General features: G+C 40.3%; 1 protein-coding gene across 1 annotated transcript in view; it reads left to right on the top strand.

Annotated features, from left to right (window-relative positions):
* BBX (BBX high mobility group box domain containing) overlaps positions 1-19,787 on the top strand; it is a 117,068-nt gene that overhangs the window by 77,976 nt on the left and 19,305 nt on the right. The window contains 4 exon segments of the mRNA XM_077482456.1: positions 871-951; positions 2,265-2,345; positions 7,594-8,371; positions 16,798-16,936. Coding sequence (XP_077338582.1) covers positions 871-951; positions 2,265-2,345; positions 7,594-8,371; positions 16,798-16,936 — 1,079 coding nt within the window.

Below are 19,787 nucleotides of genomic sequence, written 5' to 3'. Positions count from 1 at the left end.
GTTAGACTTACCGGTGACGGTATTTCTAAGAGCCTTTCAGGACAACCGTTACTTCCCTCCCTAGGTTATGCTTAGTAAATGTATTAAGTTCTACCATGGTGTTGTGCTTTCTGTGCTTTGTTTTCCAGCGTCGGAAGGCCACAATAACTGAAGCCATGGAGGAGGAGGAGGTGTTTTTAAAGTGGGCATGTGTTTCCTGATTGCAAGGTGGAGCTACACTCTCTCCGGGGTTGTCCTGAAAGGCTCTTAGAAATACCGTCACCGGTAAGTCTAACTGAGTCTTTCCACTTGTTGCATTACAATAAAATGAATAAACAGAGGTAAGTTAAATTAAGGAAAATGGGCCAAACAATCAGTGCATTTAGAGTAATGGGCAGCTGAAGAACTCTACCTCTTTACACATGCTGTAAGTCAGGGGTCTCAAACTGGTGGCCCTCCAGCTGTTGTGAAACTACAAATCCCATCATGCCTCTGCTTTTGGGGTGTCATATTTGGAAATGTCAGCCCTCCAATGCATCATGGGACTTGTAGTTCCGCAACAGCTGGAGGGCCGCCAGTTTGAGACCCCTGCTGTAAGTCATGCTTGCAGTAGGGAGAGCAAAGGGATGATCTCTTCAAAGTGCTGCTACTCCTTCCCTGTCCAATTTTAATCAAGGTCTGAACAGAATAACAAATCATTTGCCTGGTGTAATATTCTACGTGTGTAATTTGGCTTTCTATTTAACAGTTTTTCTGTAAATTGAGAAATGTAGTCAAGATGAGATCGAGAATGTTATAAAAAAAACAACTTTTTTTTATATATTTTGTTTGTGCATGAGTTTGTAAGAAAAAAAAAAAACTAACATTTTTTTTTTTTTTTTTTTGCTATAGATATCATCAAATACTCTGCAAGTTAAGAACCCAGACCCTCCGAAATGTTGTGAAAAACCATCCCTCTCCCATTTAGCAGAGGTAACATAATACTGAGAGTGTAAAAGAGAAAGGAAAAAAAGTATTGCTCTAGTCCTTTTTGAATGAAATGGGGAATGAGTAGAAGCTCTGTGAGGTTTTTATTGGTATCTGTGTCCCTGTTGAAATTCCATTCCCTATCATTTCCCTCAGAAAAAAAATGTTTTAGCTGGACTTGTACTTTCAGGTATGGAATTTAAGCTACTCAGTACCTGCTTCACACAAGAAAATGATTCCACCAGTATTATAATTATTTATTTGTATTAGAAAACATTTTTTTTAATATTGATATTCTTCATTTTGTAATCACCTACTATACTGTGGTCCACTACCAGACCCACAACTAGACAAAGAAAATTATTTTTAAATATCCATATTATTCCCAGTATTTGTTATTTAAATATAAAGTATATTAACAGTAATGATATTTGAATAAAATCTACCACAATAATACTTGGTTTTTAAAACATTAAAAGAGAAATACGGGTTTGTGTATATATGTATGTGTGTGTGTGTGTGTGTGTGTGTGTGTATATATATATATATATATATATATATATATATATATATATATATAGTATTATTGTGGTAGAACATCGCCGATCGCTCGGTTCTGAGGGCTATGTGAGCAGAGAGCTGCAGACTCAGTCACAGCTCTCTGCTCCCTCCATGATCACTGGAGTGCTGAGCTGAGGTGGGGGCTCAGTAGCTCAATGAGAGGCTGAGCTGGGTGTCGGTCCAGGGATCTGGTGTATCCCGACTCCGTGGTCATAATGACGCAATGCCTGGACCGACTTCTGTGACGTCAGCAGAGAGCAGACTTCATTCAGCCCGCTCTATACTGAACACGGGTCACAGGAGTGCAAAACGAACTGCTCTCCTGTGATCCATAGGAGAAGTACAGCCAGACAAGCTTTGGCTGTTCTCCTTTAAGCACTACTTATCAAATGATCTTCATATTGAGTTTTCCTTCAGAGGAGACAACCTAACAAGGGCTTTTTAGTATTGATCGTTGGTCTGATTTAATACACTTAGTTAATAAATGTATTTTTAGTGTTCCTTGGGTTTACCAACTTTACCTTTACCGCATGCACTTATTTTTTTTTTACCCGTCAAACTGTATTTCAATTACCATTATCAGATACCATCTGTTACTCTTCTTATTTTGTTACTGTTAAGCCATTCTCAAAAACTGTAAAGTTTCTATTCCATATCATCATTGCATATTGTGTTACCCATATATTAACAGTATATCAGTACTTTTTTTTTTTTTTTCTTCATTGTATGACTGATGGGTCTGTTGGTTTTGAGTGTAGATTTCCTCAAGCGCATCACATTCCGATTCATCTGCATCAGCAAAGCAGTGTGGGACATCAGCATTGTTTCAGCTTGCCGAGGTAACAACTGTAACACTTATCAGCACCTCTTTAATACTTGGGGAATAAGATGAGAATACTCTGATTCAACCTTTCTGGGAAGCTTATTAATTATTTTGGATAAATGGACAATAGTAGTATTATCGTACATTTTATTTTTGTTTTTTGTACACTTCTTTAGAAAATGTGCAGCAGTAGTCTATTGCTTTGGTCTTATTTAATAAGGGAAAGAACACGGAGTCTGAAATAAAAACCATACAAAACCACCATATTCAAATATAATGATTCAAGCTGTAAATGCACAGAATCAAATTTAATTGGTTGTTTTTGACACATTTGTCTGTTAACCACTTGACCAACTTAATGTTTGACCATGCATTTTTGACTATTTTAACTGCCAATTTCTCGGTCATGCAACCCTGCGCAAATGGAATTTTATTCAATTTTATTTTCAGACAAATATAGCTTTCTTTAGTTGAGCACCATTGGGTTTTTTGTTTTTGTTTTTTTGCAACATGAATGAAAAATACCAAAATAATTGTAAAGAGTGTTTGTTTTTTTTTTGTTTTTGTTTTTTTACATAAAGTTGTAATTTAAATGAGAGATTTCTCACACATGCCGTGGGTATATGTGGAATTACACCTCAAAACATTTTATGCTACTTCTCCCAAGTATGGGGATACCACATGTGTGAGATTTTCACCCTCATACGGAGGCCCAAAACCAATGACCACCTTTAGGATTTCAAAGGGCGTAATATCCTCATTACACTTCTGACTACCTACAGTATCACACTTTCGGAGGCCCCTAAATACCAGGATAGTACAAATGCCTTTCTCTTTTTTTGGAAAGTAGACACTCTGTATTTGATAAGATGCATAATGAGTCTTTTACAGATCTCATTTTTTGTTGCAGGGTTTTGAAAAATGTAAAAATAAAATAAAAATAAATTTGTTTTCCTTCTTCATTTTCCAAAACGTTGTGGCAACAAATGAGCTGCAATATACCCACCATGCCTCTTATCAAATATCTTGCTGAGCATACGTGTAATAGCCTCCTTCATTTACATTGATCAATGTGGATGAAAAAATCTCTGCCAGAAAAAAAGTATACGCCAAAGCATAGCAACTACCACTCACTGACTACCCCATGCTCCTAATGCTTGGGCATACACATTATGGTGCTGCAGGCTCCAACATATGTATTCTGAGACCAACACTCTGCTGCAGTGAATTGGCAATCCTGAAAACTGTGGTTAACAATAATGCACAGTGATCATATAACATTAAAGAGGAAGTAAACCCTTCCAAACAACTTGGACCTACAGGTAAGCCTAGATTAAGGCTTACCTGTAGGTCCAAGCAATATCTCCTAAACCTATATGGTTTAGGAGATATTTGCCCGAAAATGGGCACCGCTGTCTACGGCGCATGCGCCGTAGACAGCGGCGCGCAGGCGCACTAAATGCGGCAAATCCATGAATGGATTTGCCAAATTTGTCGACTCCCGTGCGCATGCGCGGGAGTGACGTCATCGCGGCTTCGCCGAGTGGCAGCGGCGGAGCTGCGAGACGCGACTCCCGTGCGCATGCGCGGGAGTGACGTCATCGCGGCTTCGCCGCTGTGATTCGTCGGAGCTGCGAGACGCCACCAGCAACATGGATGCGGCGGACTACAGGGATCAGCGGCGACTTCGCTGGCTCCTGTGTCAGGTAAGTGACACATAATGAGCTACTATGCGATGCATAGTAGTCCATTATGCTTTACCTTTGCAGGGAAAAAAAGAGGAAGTAAACCCATCAGGGTTTACTTCCTCTTTAACTCAATAAAAAATAAAAAATACAACTTTTTTGGGGTGACTTTTCTTTTGGGGTACCTGGCAGGACACCTGGAAAATGTGTCTCAAGCAGCCGGCTAACTGCATCTGGATTTTGGCTTTTGTCTGAAATTTCTTCAAGATGCTAGATATGGCATCATGATTTGGTTGTTTAAGCCTAAGCTTTCCATATAAAGATTATAATTGTGGTCACAGAGAGGCTTTTCAATGACACCAGATTCCATGTTAATTTAGACCACCGTGCCTGGTTGAACAGAAGACCATTGAAAACATCCCATTTGTCCTTCCATTTCACTGCTAGTTCTTTATTCTGCAAGCAGTTTTCTTCCCCGTTCTAAGTGGCTTGCCACTGGGGGAAGCCTTGGCGACTAGATTGCATAGTGCCACAGCATTACATTTCTTTAATGAACAAATGTCTATAAAGTTGAAGGCAGTTAAAACAGTTGTCCACGTACAGATGGTACCCCATTAAGAACAAATGTGGCACCTAGTCCCATACTATCTTGCCAATGCTCCCCATGTAGTCTGGGCATCAATGTCCTTTCCCTTGCAAATTCTAAAACGATACTTTATACAGAGCTTAAATAGTTTGACACCATGTCTGACACACTTGCTCTGGATCTATTGCTTAATTGGAACCCTGCCAGTAAAATGTACTAGGGACTCATCTACGCAGATGTTTTGTTGGAGCATACAGACATCTGCAGATTTTTGGAAAAGATAGTTCACGAGGGGCCGATTTTTGTGGCATAGTGGTCACCCTGAGGACGGCAGAAGGTAAAGTTGTTGAAATGCATTATTGTCTCATATTGTTTCCTGGCCAAAGCTGCAGAGAACACGGGCATATGATGAATCGGGTCTGTGGACCAATATGACCGCAATTCATTCTTTTTTGCAATGTCCATGTTAAGGGTTAGGCCCAAAAAAAATTTAAATTCAGAAACCGTCATAGGTTTCTGCTCGAGTGGCCTAGCAAGTTATGTATTAGGGTTGGTGCCAATATATTCTTGAGCATAAAGATTACTACGGGACTGTGCTTAGTGGCTGCGTTTCCATTCCGCTACTAGTACTAGCTACCGCACCAGCATGTATTGCGCTTCTGGCGCTTGCCACTTTACCATGAGATACTGCAGTGCTGGTGTCTTAACAGACCAAGAAGTATTAGCCCGCTGGTGCTTGCTAGATCACCAAAAAGTTGTAGTGCTCGTACTTGCACCCCGCTGCATATGAGCAGAATTATGCATTTCTAATACTTCAGCAAGCTCGGGTTGGATGTTATCAGGGACCTCCTCTCCATAATCCGATCTAGCTATCGGGGTGCCACTGCTCTCTGCAGGTTCTTATTCTGTGTATATCATACATTATTTCTGGCAGAGGTTCCTTCATCCACATCGATTGATGTAAATTGAGGATTCTTATAGTATAGACATTTAACCAGTGCTAGCTGACTGATGCTATCTGATGTTGCTAGTGACACTTTTACAGTGATCAGTAAAAAATGCTGTACACTGTAGTAATGACACTAGTGACAGGGCAAACAAGGGGTTAACTCGAGGGCTTTCAAAGGGTTAAATGTGCCTAAAAAGGTGTATACAAGTGTACTGCTTCTACTCACACAGACCTGTCTTTCTGCTTTTCATGGACACGAAAGGGCTCAAGGAAAGAAGAACCAGACAGGTCCTGTGTCAATGTTTGTAACCAAAGCACACGGCTTGCCGACAAGCTTGTGCTGTAGCTAATCACAGCACAGTTCGGGGGGGGGGGGGCATGCGCGTGCGTCCTGAACCCGGATGCAAATCGGCAACGTTTATTTGCATTGCTGAGCCTGCAGCTGCCGGTCAGTCACAGTAAATCTACTGTGACAGAAAGGCAAGTGGTTAAAAATAAGGCATAACTACTTTTCTACCATGGCACATTTATAAACATCAGATTGGTTGATGTTATTTACCCACCACTGTTATAAAAGCTGCTGGAGAATCAAACCTTGGCCAATCACTACACCCATGAATGGCTGTGAGCAAAGCCATCATTAGATGGCTCGGTTTGCAGACACTGCACCAAATGAATGAAAAATAAATTCCTTCATTCATTTTCACTGACAGTAAGATCATTTGGTTAACCGTTTCTAACACCTGTACATTAACCCTTTCACCTTCCAGTCCCTTTGTGTATGGCCTGATGTGCTCTATCTTTTGCACCATTACCAAGCCCCATGTTTTTATCTGCCTAATGCTAGCATGTTTGTTCATTTCCAAAAAAGTATGACATAAACAATGGTTATGGTATCTACTTTCTTATAGGAGGTCATTTTGGGGGTGTTGTACTATCCTGGCATTTTTCTTTAACAGAACTAAAAAAAAAAAAAAAAAAAAAAGTTTGTAAACGCCACCAAAAAAAAAAAAGCTCTGTTCTACCTTAAAAATGTACAGTGTGCATGATGGAGTAATTGTCAGTCAAACTGCCACAGCACTGAAAACTGGAAAAATTGCCTGGTAATAAATGGGTAATGCAGGCTCCAGAAGTGGTTTAAGTGAAAGGCACAGTACCGAAATGTTTCATTAATTAGGTATTTATGCCCACATGTGTACTTTATATATCTTTAGAAAGTTGTTTTCGAAATACATTTCCAATTACACTGAACTAGTGTACTGGTTACTATTAAAATAGCATAGTCATCGAACAATACATTTTATATCTTGCCATGTTTACCAGAGGAAATGACAGACAAGTTTTCTTGAAACTGAAGGTATTTGCATGTTTCAACAAAAATCCAAGTAAAGGATTTATTCTTGAGGATAATGAAAGGAGCCATACAAATACTTTTTACCACTGAATCAACTGTACATTCTGAACCGCTGGTACACATACAGCCTAATATTATCGAGCCATTTATTTAATCTGCATACAGTTTTCAGCATGTTGGTCATCCTCAGGGCAGCGTATGGAAAATGTGGCTTCTATGTGTTAGGGTTTGGGGAACGACGTGTTAGTGTGACCAGACAGGTTATGTTGAAGTAGAATAAAAGGAACCAACAAGTTCTTCTCTCAAACAGTGTGAAGCATTGTACAGAAATAGGTTTTCAGTTTAAGACGCCTCATCTCTGCTTCACACTGGTTAAGCGGATGGGTTTTTGGTTTCTTCTAGTCCACCTCACCTTAACCTGCCTTACTGTATTCAAGCTTAGTTCCAGTATGTGCCAAGAATTGAATGCGTTATACATCACTAGAAACAATGGGTTTGAGGAGCATCTCAGAAACCTGGAACTGACTTCTAAAGGGATAATAGCAGTGACATAGTTTTATAGTTATCTCTGTAATACTTCTTTTTTTAAAATATACTTTAAATTAAGAGCAATGTACGTATTCAATTATATTTGTGTTAGCTTCTTGTATTTTTCTTCTTCTTCATCTAATATTGCCCATCATTTTTTAGATGTGTGTGGCATCCGAAGCAGTGAAAATGGAAATTTCAGGAAATATCACTCCAGAGAAATTGAAAGCTGTGGTGACAGATGAAGACATGATTTGCAGCACCCCGAAGGAATGCTGTAATGTGTGTCAAGAGGAAAGTTTTAGCGATGTTAAAATTAACAAACATGACTCACCTTCCCCAGAGCATTTGGATATGCATTATTTTGGACTTTTAAAACGGGAAAAAATTAAAAAGAAAAAGAAGAAAAGCAAAACGGACCATGATTCTATCGAGAAAGGGTCTCCAAAGAAGAGTTGTAAAAGGAGGCAGTCCTCGGAGTCTGATATTGAAAGTGTCATGTACACAATAGAGGCAGTCGCAAAGGGAGACTGGAGTGTTGAAACACCTTCAGTTTCGCCGTGCAAAAAAATATGTTCAGCTGCTAGTCCAAAACATAACTTATCTGAAACTAAGAAAAAAATGAAATCAAAAGAGAAGATAAATGATACAGCTTTAGAGACTACCAAAGACTTGATAAAACCAGAGCCCATAAATACAATACTTGCCATGGAATTACCTATTGAAGTACCTGATGAGATAAAGGAAGAACCACTATCTCCTGCAGAGGACATACCTATGTTTTGCATACCAGAAATGCTCAAAACTGAAGACTGTGACATTAGCAAAAAAGCTGAAGCCTGTGGGTCAAGGAAGTCTGAGAGGGCCTGTAAAGGGGCTCTCTACAAAACACTTGTATCAGAGGGGATGCTGACCACATTACGGGCCAATGTTGACAGAGGTAAGCAATGGGTCATGTTGAGCACCCATCTCCATTCTCTGCACCTTACAGATGCTGGAGGTGTACTCTACAATGCACATGCAATGTACACAAAGATGAAAAATTGCTAGCAGGCAGAGTAGAATAAAACTCTACTAGGTAGCATTTTTTCACTTTAAGGAAACTGTTTGTGTTGCAAGGAAGAAGCATTTTCTTGCTTTTATGCTTATTCAAGAGTGGCAAAGTGGAGAGAGATGTTGTAAATTGCAGGACAGAAATAAAAAATTAGTAGATGCTAACCCTGGCTTTGCCACCTAATCGGTCATTGATCTGCAGTATTCTCTCAGTAAAGTTCAAACATCACAATAACCATCATGGATGCTTTTTCCTAACCAGTAACAAATGCAGTTTTGGAGTCCGGATCAGGAAGGATATGGCAAATCTTAGAATTCTGTTTTCTTCGCTCCCCTTGGTGAATTACTGCACTTTACAACTCATCTCTGCTTCTTGCCTTAGTAAGCAACCTATAAGGCCCCTTTCACACTGTCAGACTGTTCAGGTCCGCCTGTCAGTTTTGGCGGCGGACCTGAACGGGCGATCCATGTCGATGTAGCGACGGATGTCAGCGGTGACATGTCCGCTGACATCTGATCCGATCCACCAAAAGCAGACGGATGGCTCTAGGTTCGGATCCATCGCTATCGGTGAGATCTGATGAAAACGGGTATGCTTCCGTTTTCATCCGATCTCTCCATATAAACCAGCGGCACTCGACAAGCCACTCTCCGCTCAGTGAGCAGAGGGGGGACCTGTCATCCACCGGCTCAGCGGAGATCAAAGGAGAGATCTCTTTCTGAGCTGGCGGACTCCGAGGCAGCGCATCCACCTCGTGAGAACGAAGCCTAAAACAAGACAGTATTTTTTTTTCTTGAGATCCTACACAAAAACTGGAGGAAGGCTCATAGAAACAGAAGTGTGATTGCCCATACTGTTCAATTATATTCCTTGTATCACTTAAATAAAACGTGCACCAAAGCAGGGAGTAAAAACTGGCATATTTCTTATTAAAAGCACCACATTGTTAGGTACACATTTAACCCTTTGATAGCTCCAGATGTTAACCCCTTCCCAGACAGTGTCATTAGTACAGTGTACAGTGCCTTGCGAAAGTATTCCGCCCCCTTGAACTTTTCAACCTTTTGCCACATTTCAGGCTTCAAACGAAGATATAAAATTTTTATTTTTTTGTGAAGAATCACCAACAAGTGGGACACAATTGTGAAGTGGAACGAAATCTATTGGATTTTTGAAACTTTTTTAACTAATAAAAAAATGAAAAGTGGGACGTGCAAAATTATTCGGCCCCCTTGCGTTAATACTTTGTAGAGCCACCTTTTGCTGCGATTACAGCTGCAAGCCGCTTGGGGTATGTCTCTATCAGTTTTGCACATCGAGAGACTGAAATTCTTGCCCATTCTTCCTTGCAAAACAGCTCGAGCTCAGTGAGGTTGGATGGAGAGTGTTTGTGAACAGCAGTTTTCAGCTCTTTCCACAGATTCTCGATTGGATTCAGGTCTGGACTTTGACTTGGCCATTCTAACACCTGGATACGTTTATTTGTGAACCATTCCTTTGTAGATTTTGCTTGTCTTGTTGGAAGATAAATCTCCGTCCCAGTTTCAGGTCTTTTGCAGACTCCAACAGGTTTTCATCTAGAATGGTCCTGTATTTGGCTGCATCCATCTTCCCCTCAATTTTAACCATCTTCCCTGTCCCTGCTGAAGAAAAGCAGGCCCAAACCATGATGCTGCCACCACCATGTTTGACAGTGGGGATGGTGTGTTGAGGGTGATGAGCTGTGTTGCTTTTACACCAAACATATTGTTTTGCATTGTGGGAAAATAGTTGGATTTTGGTTTCATCTGACCAGAGCACCTTCTTCCACATGTTTGGTGTGTCTCCCAGGTGGCTTGTGGCAAACTTTAGACAAGACTTTTTATGGATATCTTTGAGAAATAGCTTTCTTCTTGCCACTCTTCCATAAAGGCCAGATTTGTGCAGTGTACGACTGATTGTTGTCCTATGGACAGACTCTCCCACCTCAGCTGTAGTTCTCTGCAGTTCATCCAGAGTGATCATGGGCCTCTTGGCTGCATCTCTGATCAGTCTTCTCCTTGTCTGAGCTGAAAGTTTAGAGGGACGGCCAGGTCTTGGTAGATTTACAGTGGTCTGATACTCCTTCCATTTCAAAATGATCGCTTGCACAGTGCTCCTTGGGATGTTTAAAGCTTGGGAAATCTTTTTGTATCCAAATCCGGCTTTAAACTTCTCCACAACAGTATTACGGACCTGCCTGGTGTGTTCCTTGGTCTTCATGATGCTCTCTGCGCTTTCAACAGAACCCTGAGACTATCATAGAGCAGGTGCATTTATACAGAGACTTGATTACACACAGGTGGATTCTATTTATCACCATCAGTCATTTAGGACAACATTGGATCATTCAGAGATCCTCGCTGAACTTCTGGAGTGAGTTTGCTTCACTGAAAGTAAAGGGGCCAAATAATTTTGCACGCACCACTTTTCAGTGTTTTATTTGCTAAAAAAGTTAAAATTATCCAATAGATTTCGTTCCACTTCACAATTGTGTCCCACTTGTTGGTGATTCTTCACAAAAAATTAAAATTGTATATCTTTATGTTTGAAGCCTGAAATGTGGCAAAAGGTTGAAAAGTTCAAGGGGGCCCAATACTTTCACAAGGCACTGTATTTTACTGGCAGTGATCACTGTGTTGGTGTCACTGGCGATGTCATTGGCAGTTGGCCAGTTCCCACAAAGTGTCAGTGCTCGCTGTCCCACTGTAGATCGCTGATTACTGCCATTACTAGTATAACCCTTTCATGACTAAGCCTATTTTTGACATTTGGTGTTTACAAGTTAAAATCCGTATTTTTTGCTAGAAAATTACTTAGAACCCCCAAACAATATATATAGATATCATTTTTAATTTTTTTTAGCAGAGAATCTAGAGACTAAAATGGCGATTGTTGCAATATTTTATGTCACACGGTATTTGCAGCAGTGTTTTAAACGCAACTTTTTGGGAAAAGGGACACTTTCATTAAACAAAAAAACGAAACAGTAAAGTTTGCCCAATTTTTTTGTATAATGTGAAAGATGATGTTACGCCGAGTAAATAGATACCAAACATGTCACACTTTATAATTTCACGCAGTCGTGGAATGACGAAAAACTATTTACTAGTACCTAAAAATCTCTATAGGCGACGCTTTAAAAAATATCCGGTTACCAGGTTACAGTTACAGAGGAAGTCTAGTGCTAGAACTATTGCTCTCGCTCTGACGATTGCGCCATACCTCACATGTGTGATTTAAACACCGTTTACATATGCGTACACGACTTCCATATGCGTTTTGTTTGCTGAGCGGGCTTGCGGTGTCAGGGGCGCTTTTAAAATAAATATGAACTTTTTATTTAAAGTCATAAATTGTTTTTAAAAAAAATAGTTTTGATCACTTTTCTTGCTGTCACAAGGAATGTAAACATCCCTTGTGGCAGTAATGGGTGGTCACAGGTAATCTTTATGGAGGGATCGGGGGTCTAAAAGACCCCAAATCCCTCCTTTTGCGCTTCAAAGTATTCAGATCACCGTTTTCGGCGATTCTGAATACTGTATCTTTTTTTTTTTTAAACCGGCACCATTGGCAGCCGAGTAAATGGGAAGTGACGTCATGATGTCACTTTCGCGTTTACAATTAGGAGGCTGGAATGAAGCCGCTTAAGGCTTAATTTCCAGTCTGTCCCTAGCCGCCAGAAGTGGCGGTTTGTTGATCGGGGCTTCCGATGGAACTGGAGCGGAAGGGGGGATTTCCCCTCCCGCTCCTCCAGTATAACAGCCGAGCGGCTTTTAGCCGCATCGGTTGTTATAGCTGGAAAGCCGGCTCTAAAAAACAGTACCGGGATGATGCCTGCAGCTGCGGGCATCATCCTGGTATAACCCCCGAAAGCCAAGTACGCACATCTGCTTATGCTCGGCGGGAAGGAGTTAAACCAGTATATATCTCATAGTTTGTAGACACTAAAACTTTCACCCAAACCAATCGGTACACATGTAGCAGAATACATTTTTGGCCTAAATGTATGTTTGTTTTTTTATTGAATAGGTATTATAACAAAGTAAAAAATATATATATATATATATTTTTTTTTCTAAAATATATTCCCTTTTTTTCATTTAAAATGCAAGAAATTAAAAAAAACAGCAGTAATTAAATACCACCAAAAGAAAGTTCTATTTTTGGGAAAAAATTATATACATTTTATTTGCGTATAGCATTGCATGACCACACAATTGCCATTTAAATTAGCCTGGTCATGAAGGGAGTAAAACCTTCCAGAGCTGAAGTGGTTAATAATGGTAAATGCACACAAAATCTTATGGGAACTTGATTTAATGAATGCTCTGACAACAGGGCCTCTTAACCCTTTCATCCCCAGCAGGATTTACCCCCTGACTGACCAGGCAATTTTTTGAGATACGGCACTTTATCACTTTTGACTATTTGACAATTGTGCGGGCATGCAACGTTTTACCCAAAAAAATTTTCCCACAAATAGAGCCGCCTTTTGGTAGTATTTTATAACCTCTGCGGTTTTTATTTTTTGAGCTATAAACAAAGAATAGAACGACCATTTTTTAATTTTTTTTTTTTTTTTTTTTTTTTTTTTTTTACTTTCTGCTACAATACACATCCAAAAAATAATAATGTAAAAATCGCATGTCTTCATTACTACTTAATTTTTGGTAAAAAAAAAGTCCCAAACAGGCTGGATTCACACCTATGCCTTTTTAGTGCTTTTTGCACTTTGCAGATTTGCTCTACAGAACTTGTTGCATAGGAAACCATGTTCAATGGGCTGTAGAGCAAATCTGCAAAATGCAAAAAGCACTAAAACTGCATAGGTGTGAATCCAGCCTCAGTGTATATTGGTTGGTTTGCGCAAAGTTATAGCGTCCACAAAAAGGGGCAAGATTTATTATTATTATACACTATATAGTGGCAACAGTTTTCAATGTACAGAGGGGGACAGCACAATTACAGTACAGTTCAATACAGAAAGGACAGGAGGGCCCTGCTCGTAGAGCTTACATTTTAAAGGGAGGGGGTGGTGGTACAAAAGGTAATAAATATGGTGAATGATTTGTTGGGGGTGGCTCGGTCACAGTTGTCTGGTGGGTGTGGGATAGGCTTCCCTGAATATGAGTTTTCAGGGATCTCCTGAAGGTGGACAGGTTAGGGGCTTATCGTATATATCGGGGCAGGGAGTTCCAGAGAATTGGGGAGAAGTCTCTGGAAAAGTCCTTAAGGCGAGCTTGAGAGGAGGCAACAAGGGAGTTAGAGAGCAGGAGGTCCTGGGAGGAGCGGAGAGGACGATTAGGGTAATATCTTCAGATGAGGTTGGTGATGTAGCTGGGGGCGATGTTGTGGATGGCCTTGTATGTTGTGGTTAGCATTTTGAATTTTATACGATGGGGTAGGGAAACCAGTGAAGGGATTGGCAGAGAGGGGCAGCAGTCACGGATCGGTTTGTGAGGTGTATTGGTCTAGTAGCAGCATTCATAATAGACTGAAGGGCGGCATAGCCTGCGTAAGGGTAGGCCATTACGGAGAGAGTTGCAGTAGTCAAGGCAGTAAATAATCAAGGAGTGAATAAGTTGCTTTGTGGTGTCATTAGTCAGGAAGGGTTGAATTCTGGAGTTGTTGCGGAGGTTAAGGTGTGCAGGATTTAGCCAGTGATTAGATGTGGGGGTTGAAGGAGAGGTTAGAGTCAAGGATGGCTTGCACCCAGCACCCTGGCATGTGTGGAGGGACCAATGGTTCTGCTGTTTGATCTTAATGGTAAAGTCATGGGGGGGGGGAACCAGGAAGGAGGAAATATAACAAGATATAACAAGCTCAGTTTTAAAAAGATTGAGTTTGGGAAAGTGGTGTGACATCCATACCGAAATGTCATTCAGTAAGTTTGAGATCCGTGAAGAGATCAAGGGGGTGAGTGGAGAGCTAGATCTGGGTATCATCGGCATAGAGGTGGTATTGGAAGCCATGGGAGGTTATCAACTGGCCCAGGAGGGGCCCAGGGACGGATCCTTGGGGTACCCCAACAAAGAGGAAGGAGCGGAGGAGATGAGAGTTGTGAGTGACACTGAAAGTGCGCTGAGATAGGTAGGAGGAGAACCAGGATACAGCAGAATCAGAGGCAAAGGGAGTGTAGTTTGCTGAGGAGGAGCAGGGGGTCAACTATGTCGAAGGCAGCAGAGAGGTCTAAGCCCCTGTACACACGGTCGGCGATTTCGACAACCAAATCCGTCGAATTTTGTCTTTAGGATCTTGTCCGAAACTGTTGCCTACACACGGAAAAATCCGATCTTTCAGAGCGTGATGACGTAATTTCGTTACGATGGGACTACATTCAGGCTAGTAGCCAATAGCTTTGATGTAGGAATTTTATCTGAGCATGCGTGGCACTTGGTCCGATCAAAATTCTCTACACATGATCGGAGTATGTCCGATCGGCCCAGTTGGACGGGAAATATTTCCAACAAGTTGGAAAATTGGGTCCGATGGATATTCCGACGGAATCAGTCCGAGGCATACCACACACAGTCGGATTATCCGACAACACGGTCCGATAGGACACATTTCCGACGGATTCTCCGACCGTGTGTACAAGGGCTAGGAGTATGGAGTAATGGCCATTGGTTTTAGCAGTTAGTGGGTCATTGGTGAGTTTTAGTAGGGCAGTTTCAGTGGAATGTTGTTGATGAAAGCCAGACTGTAGGGGGTCGAGAAGGTTGTCCGTGAGGTAGCGACTCATTCGGTCATGGACAAGGCATTCGATGAGCTTGGAGGTAAATGAGAGCAGGGAGATGGGTCTTAAGTTATTCAAACAAGTGAGGTCTTGTGAGGGTTTTTTTAAGTACGGGGGTAACCAGTGCATGTTTAAGCAGGGAAGGAAAGGTGCCGGAAGAGAGGGAGAGGTTGAAGATGTGGGGTAGGGAGTTTAGGATAGAGTGGCAAAGCGGTCGCAGTAATTGTGAGTGTCCGGGTGACAGGTGGAGAGGTGGGCCATGGAGTTTATCAACTTTATCCGTGGTAACTGGGCAGGGGGAGGAGAGTATTTAGTGTGGTGTTGTACCTGATGTGTTGGGTAGGGGAGGAAGTTGAATGCTGGATATGCGAATTGTGTTGATTTTGCTTTTGAAATGGTTGACAATCTGTTGAGCAGTAAGCAAGTTGGTGGGTGGGGGGCAATGGGGGGGTGGTGAAATAAGGAATTAAGCGTAGAAAAGAGTTGACAAGGTTTTGATGAGAGGGTTTTAATAAGTGTGTTGTAGTAGGTTTGTTTAGCAGTGTGGAGGCAGGAGTTGTATTTGAATAGGGCAGATTTGTAGATGGTAAAGTCTTGCAGGGATTTAGATTTACGCCATGCTCGCTCAAGAGCCTGGCCATGTCTCTTGAGACGTCTGGTGTCTGTTTGCCAGGGTTGTGGCAGATGGGGCATGGTTCTCCATGTAGAAAGAGGAGCAAGTACGTCTAGGTAGGATGACAGCGTGTTGTAGATGGAAGTGATTTAGGGGCTTTTCATTTTTATTTTATTTTATTGTTTTTACTGGTAGTGGCGGCAATCTGCAATTTTTAGCATGACTGTGACATTGCGGCGGACAAATTTGACCCCAAGTGACACTTTTTGGGGATCAGTGACACCAATACAGCGAACAGTGCTAAAAAAAAAATGCACTGATCGATTTATAAATGACAATGACAGGGAAGGGGTTAACACTAAGGGGTGTTTAAGGGGTTAACTGTGTTCCCTGGGTGTGTTCTAACTGTGTGGGGGATGGGCTCACTGGGACAACAGAGATCGCTGTTCCCGATTACAAGGAATAGCCAACCTCAGAGTTGTCTCATCTTGTTTTCATAGGCAGATCCCCATTCTGCCTCTCTGTACCGCGATGGCGGGTGGCCTGTGGACATTGAGTCTGCCGGACCCACGTGCGCACTCTTCTGCGCCCACACTCTTCTTATATATATATATATATATATATATATATATATATATATATATATATATATATATATATATATATATATATATATATATATATATATATATAATTATAAAAAAAAAATGATTGAAGAAAACTATTTACGTTCAATATTTTTATTAAGGTTTTATCACAAGTAACAAAGAGAAAAAATGCAGTATCTGCCATACATTATGCCATAATAAGGAGTGTCATATAAGTGAGTACAAATGACATAACACAATAAACGTAATTGTGTGAAGAAAACTTTTTAAACAGTCACACGTTGGTTTAACACTGAGGTTTTGAGTCATCTAACGTCTCTTCCTTAAATTTTAGGTAAAAGAAACCCAGGAAAAGGTGGTTCATCTGATCATGAGGGCTGCTGGAATGATGACAACTGGTCGCTTAGCCAAAGTGGGAATAGTGGGAATAAAAAACTGAAGAAAGTAAAACCAAAGGAGGAAGGGCCTGCTGGGTATGCATTCTGCATAAGTGTTATCTTTTACTAAGTAATGCAATGTTTTTAGTTAGGAAGTTATTCTCTGCAGTATCACCCACCTAAACGAGCATGTTGAATCCTCAGATGATTGATATTATGCGATACAAAGAAAATATCCACATTTCATACAACTCTTCCAGGTCACTAGTTAAAAATCCCCACATATTTGGCTTTTTTTAAGAAAAAAAATCAACATGGGACTGTTATGTTAAGACACTGAAATGTTTAGTGCATTAGGTCAGTTTTGGCTTCACAGTTGATGATTTAATATCTAGGGCAGTGGTCTCTTAACAATAGCATTTTTGTGGGTAATATCGTAAAAAGTAGCCTCCCTAACTTTGACTTATACAACTTTAAATCATAGTCCAGAACTTCTACGTGGTAATAGTAAGGGAGCATACATTCAATTTAAATTTAAAGGGAGTAGATTGGACACCACAGAAAACTACAAGAGTAGCCTCTTTTCTAAAGTCAAAAACTCTCGTTACTGAAGACTCCATATATGTTAAATGTTTTTCTTCATTAAAAAAAAAGGAGGCTAGATAGAGTGCTAACCCCTTATTTGATTTTTCTAAGCAAACTACCTGCTTTCATAGTTTATTAGTTAATAACAAACTAGACACACGGCACAGGGTTCTTTTTGTGGCTAATAATAAATGGAGCACAGTGCAAACATAATTTTTAGGGCACAAAAGGCTTGATTTACAAAGCTTTAGCTCAAAAATGGGTATATGTATTTATCTGTTTGTAGTTTTCAAATCTCATTGGACTCAGCTGAAAGAACTGTCGCAATGAAAATGGGTATCCTTATCCTGGGGTGTTAAATTTGAAAATAAAGCTTCTTTGAAAAAAATGGGGGGGGATGATGGTAAAAACATGTTAGGGAAATTAGAACATAGAAGTAGAAGTTATTTTGGGTGTTTGTAGAAGTAAATAAGCCTGGTATGTACAAGCTTGAATGTTAAGTGCAGCATCCACATTAAAACAACCTTGTCACTAATGCCAGGTTCACACAGCTGCTTTGTGGTTTGACTGCAGTCTTTGCTGGTGTGTGCGCAGTTTTTGTGAATATGTGCCATTTTCGTGCAGGTTAGCCACAGTTCTATAGACTTCTATTAGGTTGTGTGTTTTTGCTGTATTTTCTGAAAGCGTATTAAGGTTTTCAGCATGGTTTCAGGACTTTTGGTGCACTTTCAGAAAGTGTGGCAAAAACCCATGACCTAATAGAAGTCTATGGGACCACAGGGTAACCCTCATGAAAGCTATGAATACAACCGCGCTGTAGCTCAAATCACAGTACAAAATTAGACTGAGCCACCATGTTAATAAAAGATTACGAATTGCCTTTCTGTCCTGCGAATGTTGCGTTAGACCTTCATTCTCTTGAAGAGTCTCAAGTTTCACTCCTATCTGACACTTCAGGTGTAATATATAGCCTGTTTCTCATTGGTGGCTGTGGTTCCTTCTACTGGCTGCTATGTTATTGCAGAAAAACGCATATGCAGATAGTAGAGGCACCCAGAGCTCTTGATGAAAGTGATTTAACACACTACCCACCGAAAAGGTAAGTATTCATGATCTATTATTTACATGGTTGTTTTGTCCTAGTTTTTTTTCTTAGCTAAAGGATCGCTTTAACATCGGGTTAAGAATTATTTAGCATGAGGTTCGTGTTGATGTCTAATATATTTTAATAAAGGAGAAATAAACTGCGCTTGAGTGAAACAAAACAAACAAAAAAAGGTGTAATCTATAAAGAAGGCAGCAGCAATAAGTGAGATACACACACCTAACCGCAATAAGGAAATACAAAAAGCTGCGCCAACAAGGAAATAATCTATACTTAACTACCAAAAATAAAAAATAAAATTGTAAAGGTTATAAATAGTTGATATATTCAAAAATAAAAATAAAAAAATGACAATTAATATGATTTCTTAATCAAAGAGTTCATAAAAAAGTCCATAGATAATCCACAGTTGCGATCCTATGTGAGAACACCACAGTGGTTACACATACTCGAAATGCACACAAGTGCCCGTCACCTTCTAGTGAGTGCGCTTACCAGATGGAAGCTTAATTAAAGCGTTGTAAGTATATCCTCAGTCTCCTCAGAATACTCCTCCTTATAATGGGTCAGCTAACCGTAGTGAAAAGCAGCATTCACATATAAACATCTCATTCCACGATCCCAAAAAATGCTTTGTGAGATACTATATATATATTGTATAGACAACATTGTGACCACAACTTGAACTTTGCTTTAAAGTGTTTTTAAATCCAAATCTTAGCTTGGATAGAGTAGAGAATAGTGAAAAACTCCATGTTTTTTCACTCATAACAGGAAGTTAGAGCAAATTTACGGATAGGATAGTAAAAGACCATGGGGTTGATTTGCTAAAACAAAACCTGGTGCAGCTGCATGGTAGTCAAACAGCTGATTGACTACCATGCAGCTGCACCAGGTTTTGTCTTAGCAGTTTTAGCAAATCAACCCCATGGTCTTTTACTATCCTATCCGTAAATTTGCTCTAACTTCCTGTTATGAGTGAAAAAACATGATGGAGTTTTTCACTATTCTCTACTCTATCCAAGCTAAGATTTGGATTTAAAAACACTTTAAAGCAAAGTTCAAGCTGTGGTCACAATGTTGTCTATACAATATACATAGTATCTCACAAAGCATTTTTTGGGATCGTGGAATGAGATGTTTATATGTGAATGCTGCTTTTCACTACGGTTAGCTGACCCATTATAAGGAGGAGTATTCTGAGGAGACTGAGGATATACTTACAACGCTTTAATTAAGCTTCCATCTGGTAAGCGC

Source organism: Lithobates pipiens, unplaced genomic scaffold, assembly GCF_037356315.1.
Source record: "Lithobates pipiens isolate NorthernLeopardFrog02 unplaced genomic scaffold, aLitPip1_a1.2 Scaffold_16, whole genome shotgun sequence".
NCBI lineage: Eukaryota > Metazoa > Chordata > Amphibia > Anura > Ranidae > Lithobates > Lithobates pipiens.
Note: the sequence above shows the minus strand (reverse complement) of the source record. Positions and strands in the feature narration are given on the sequence as shown.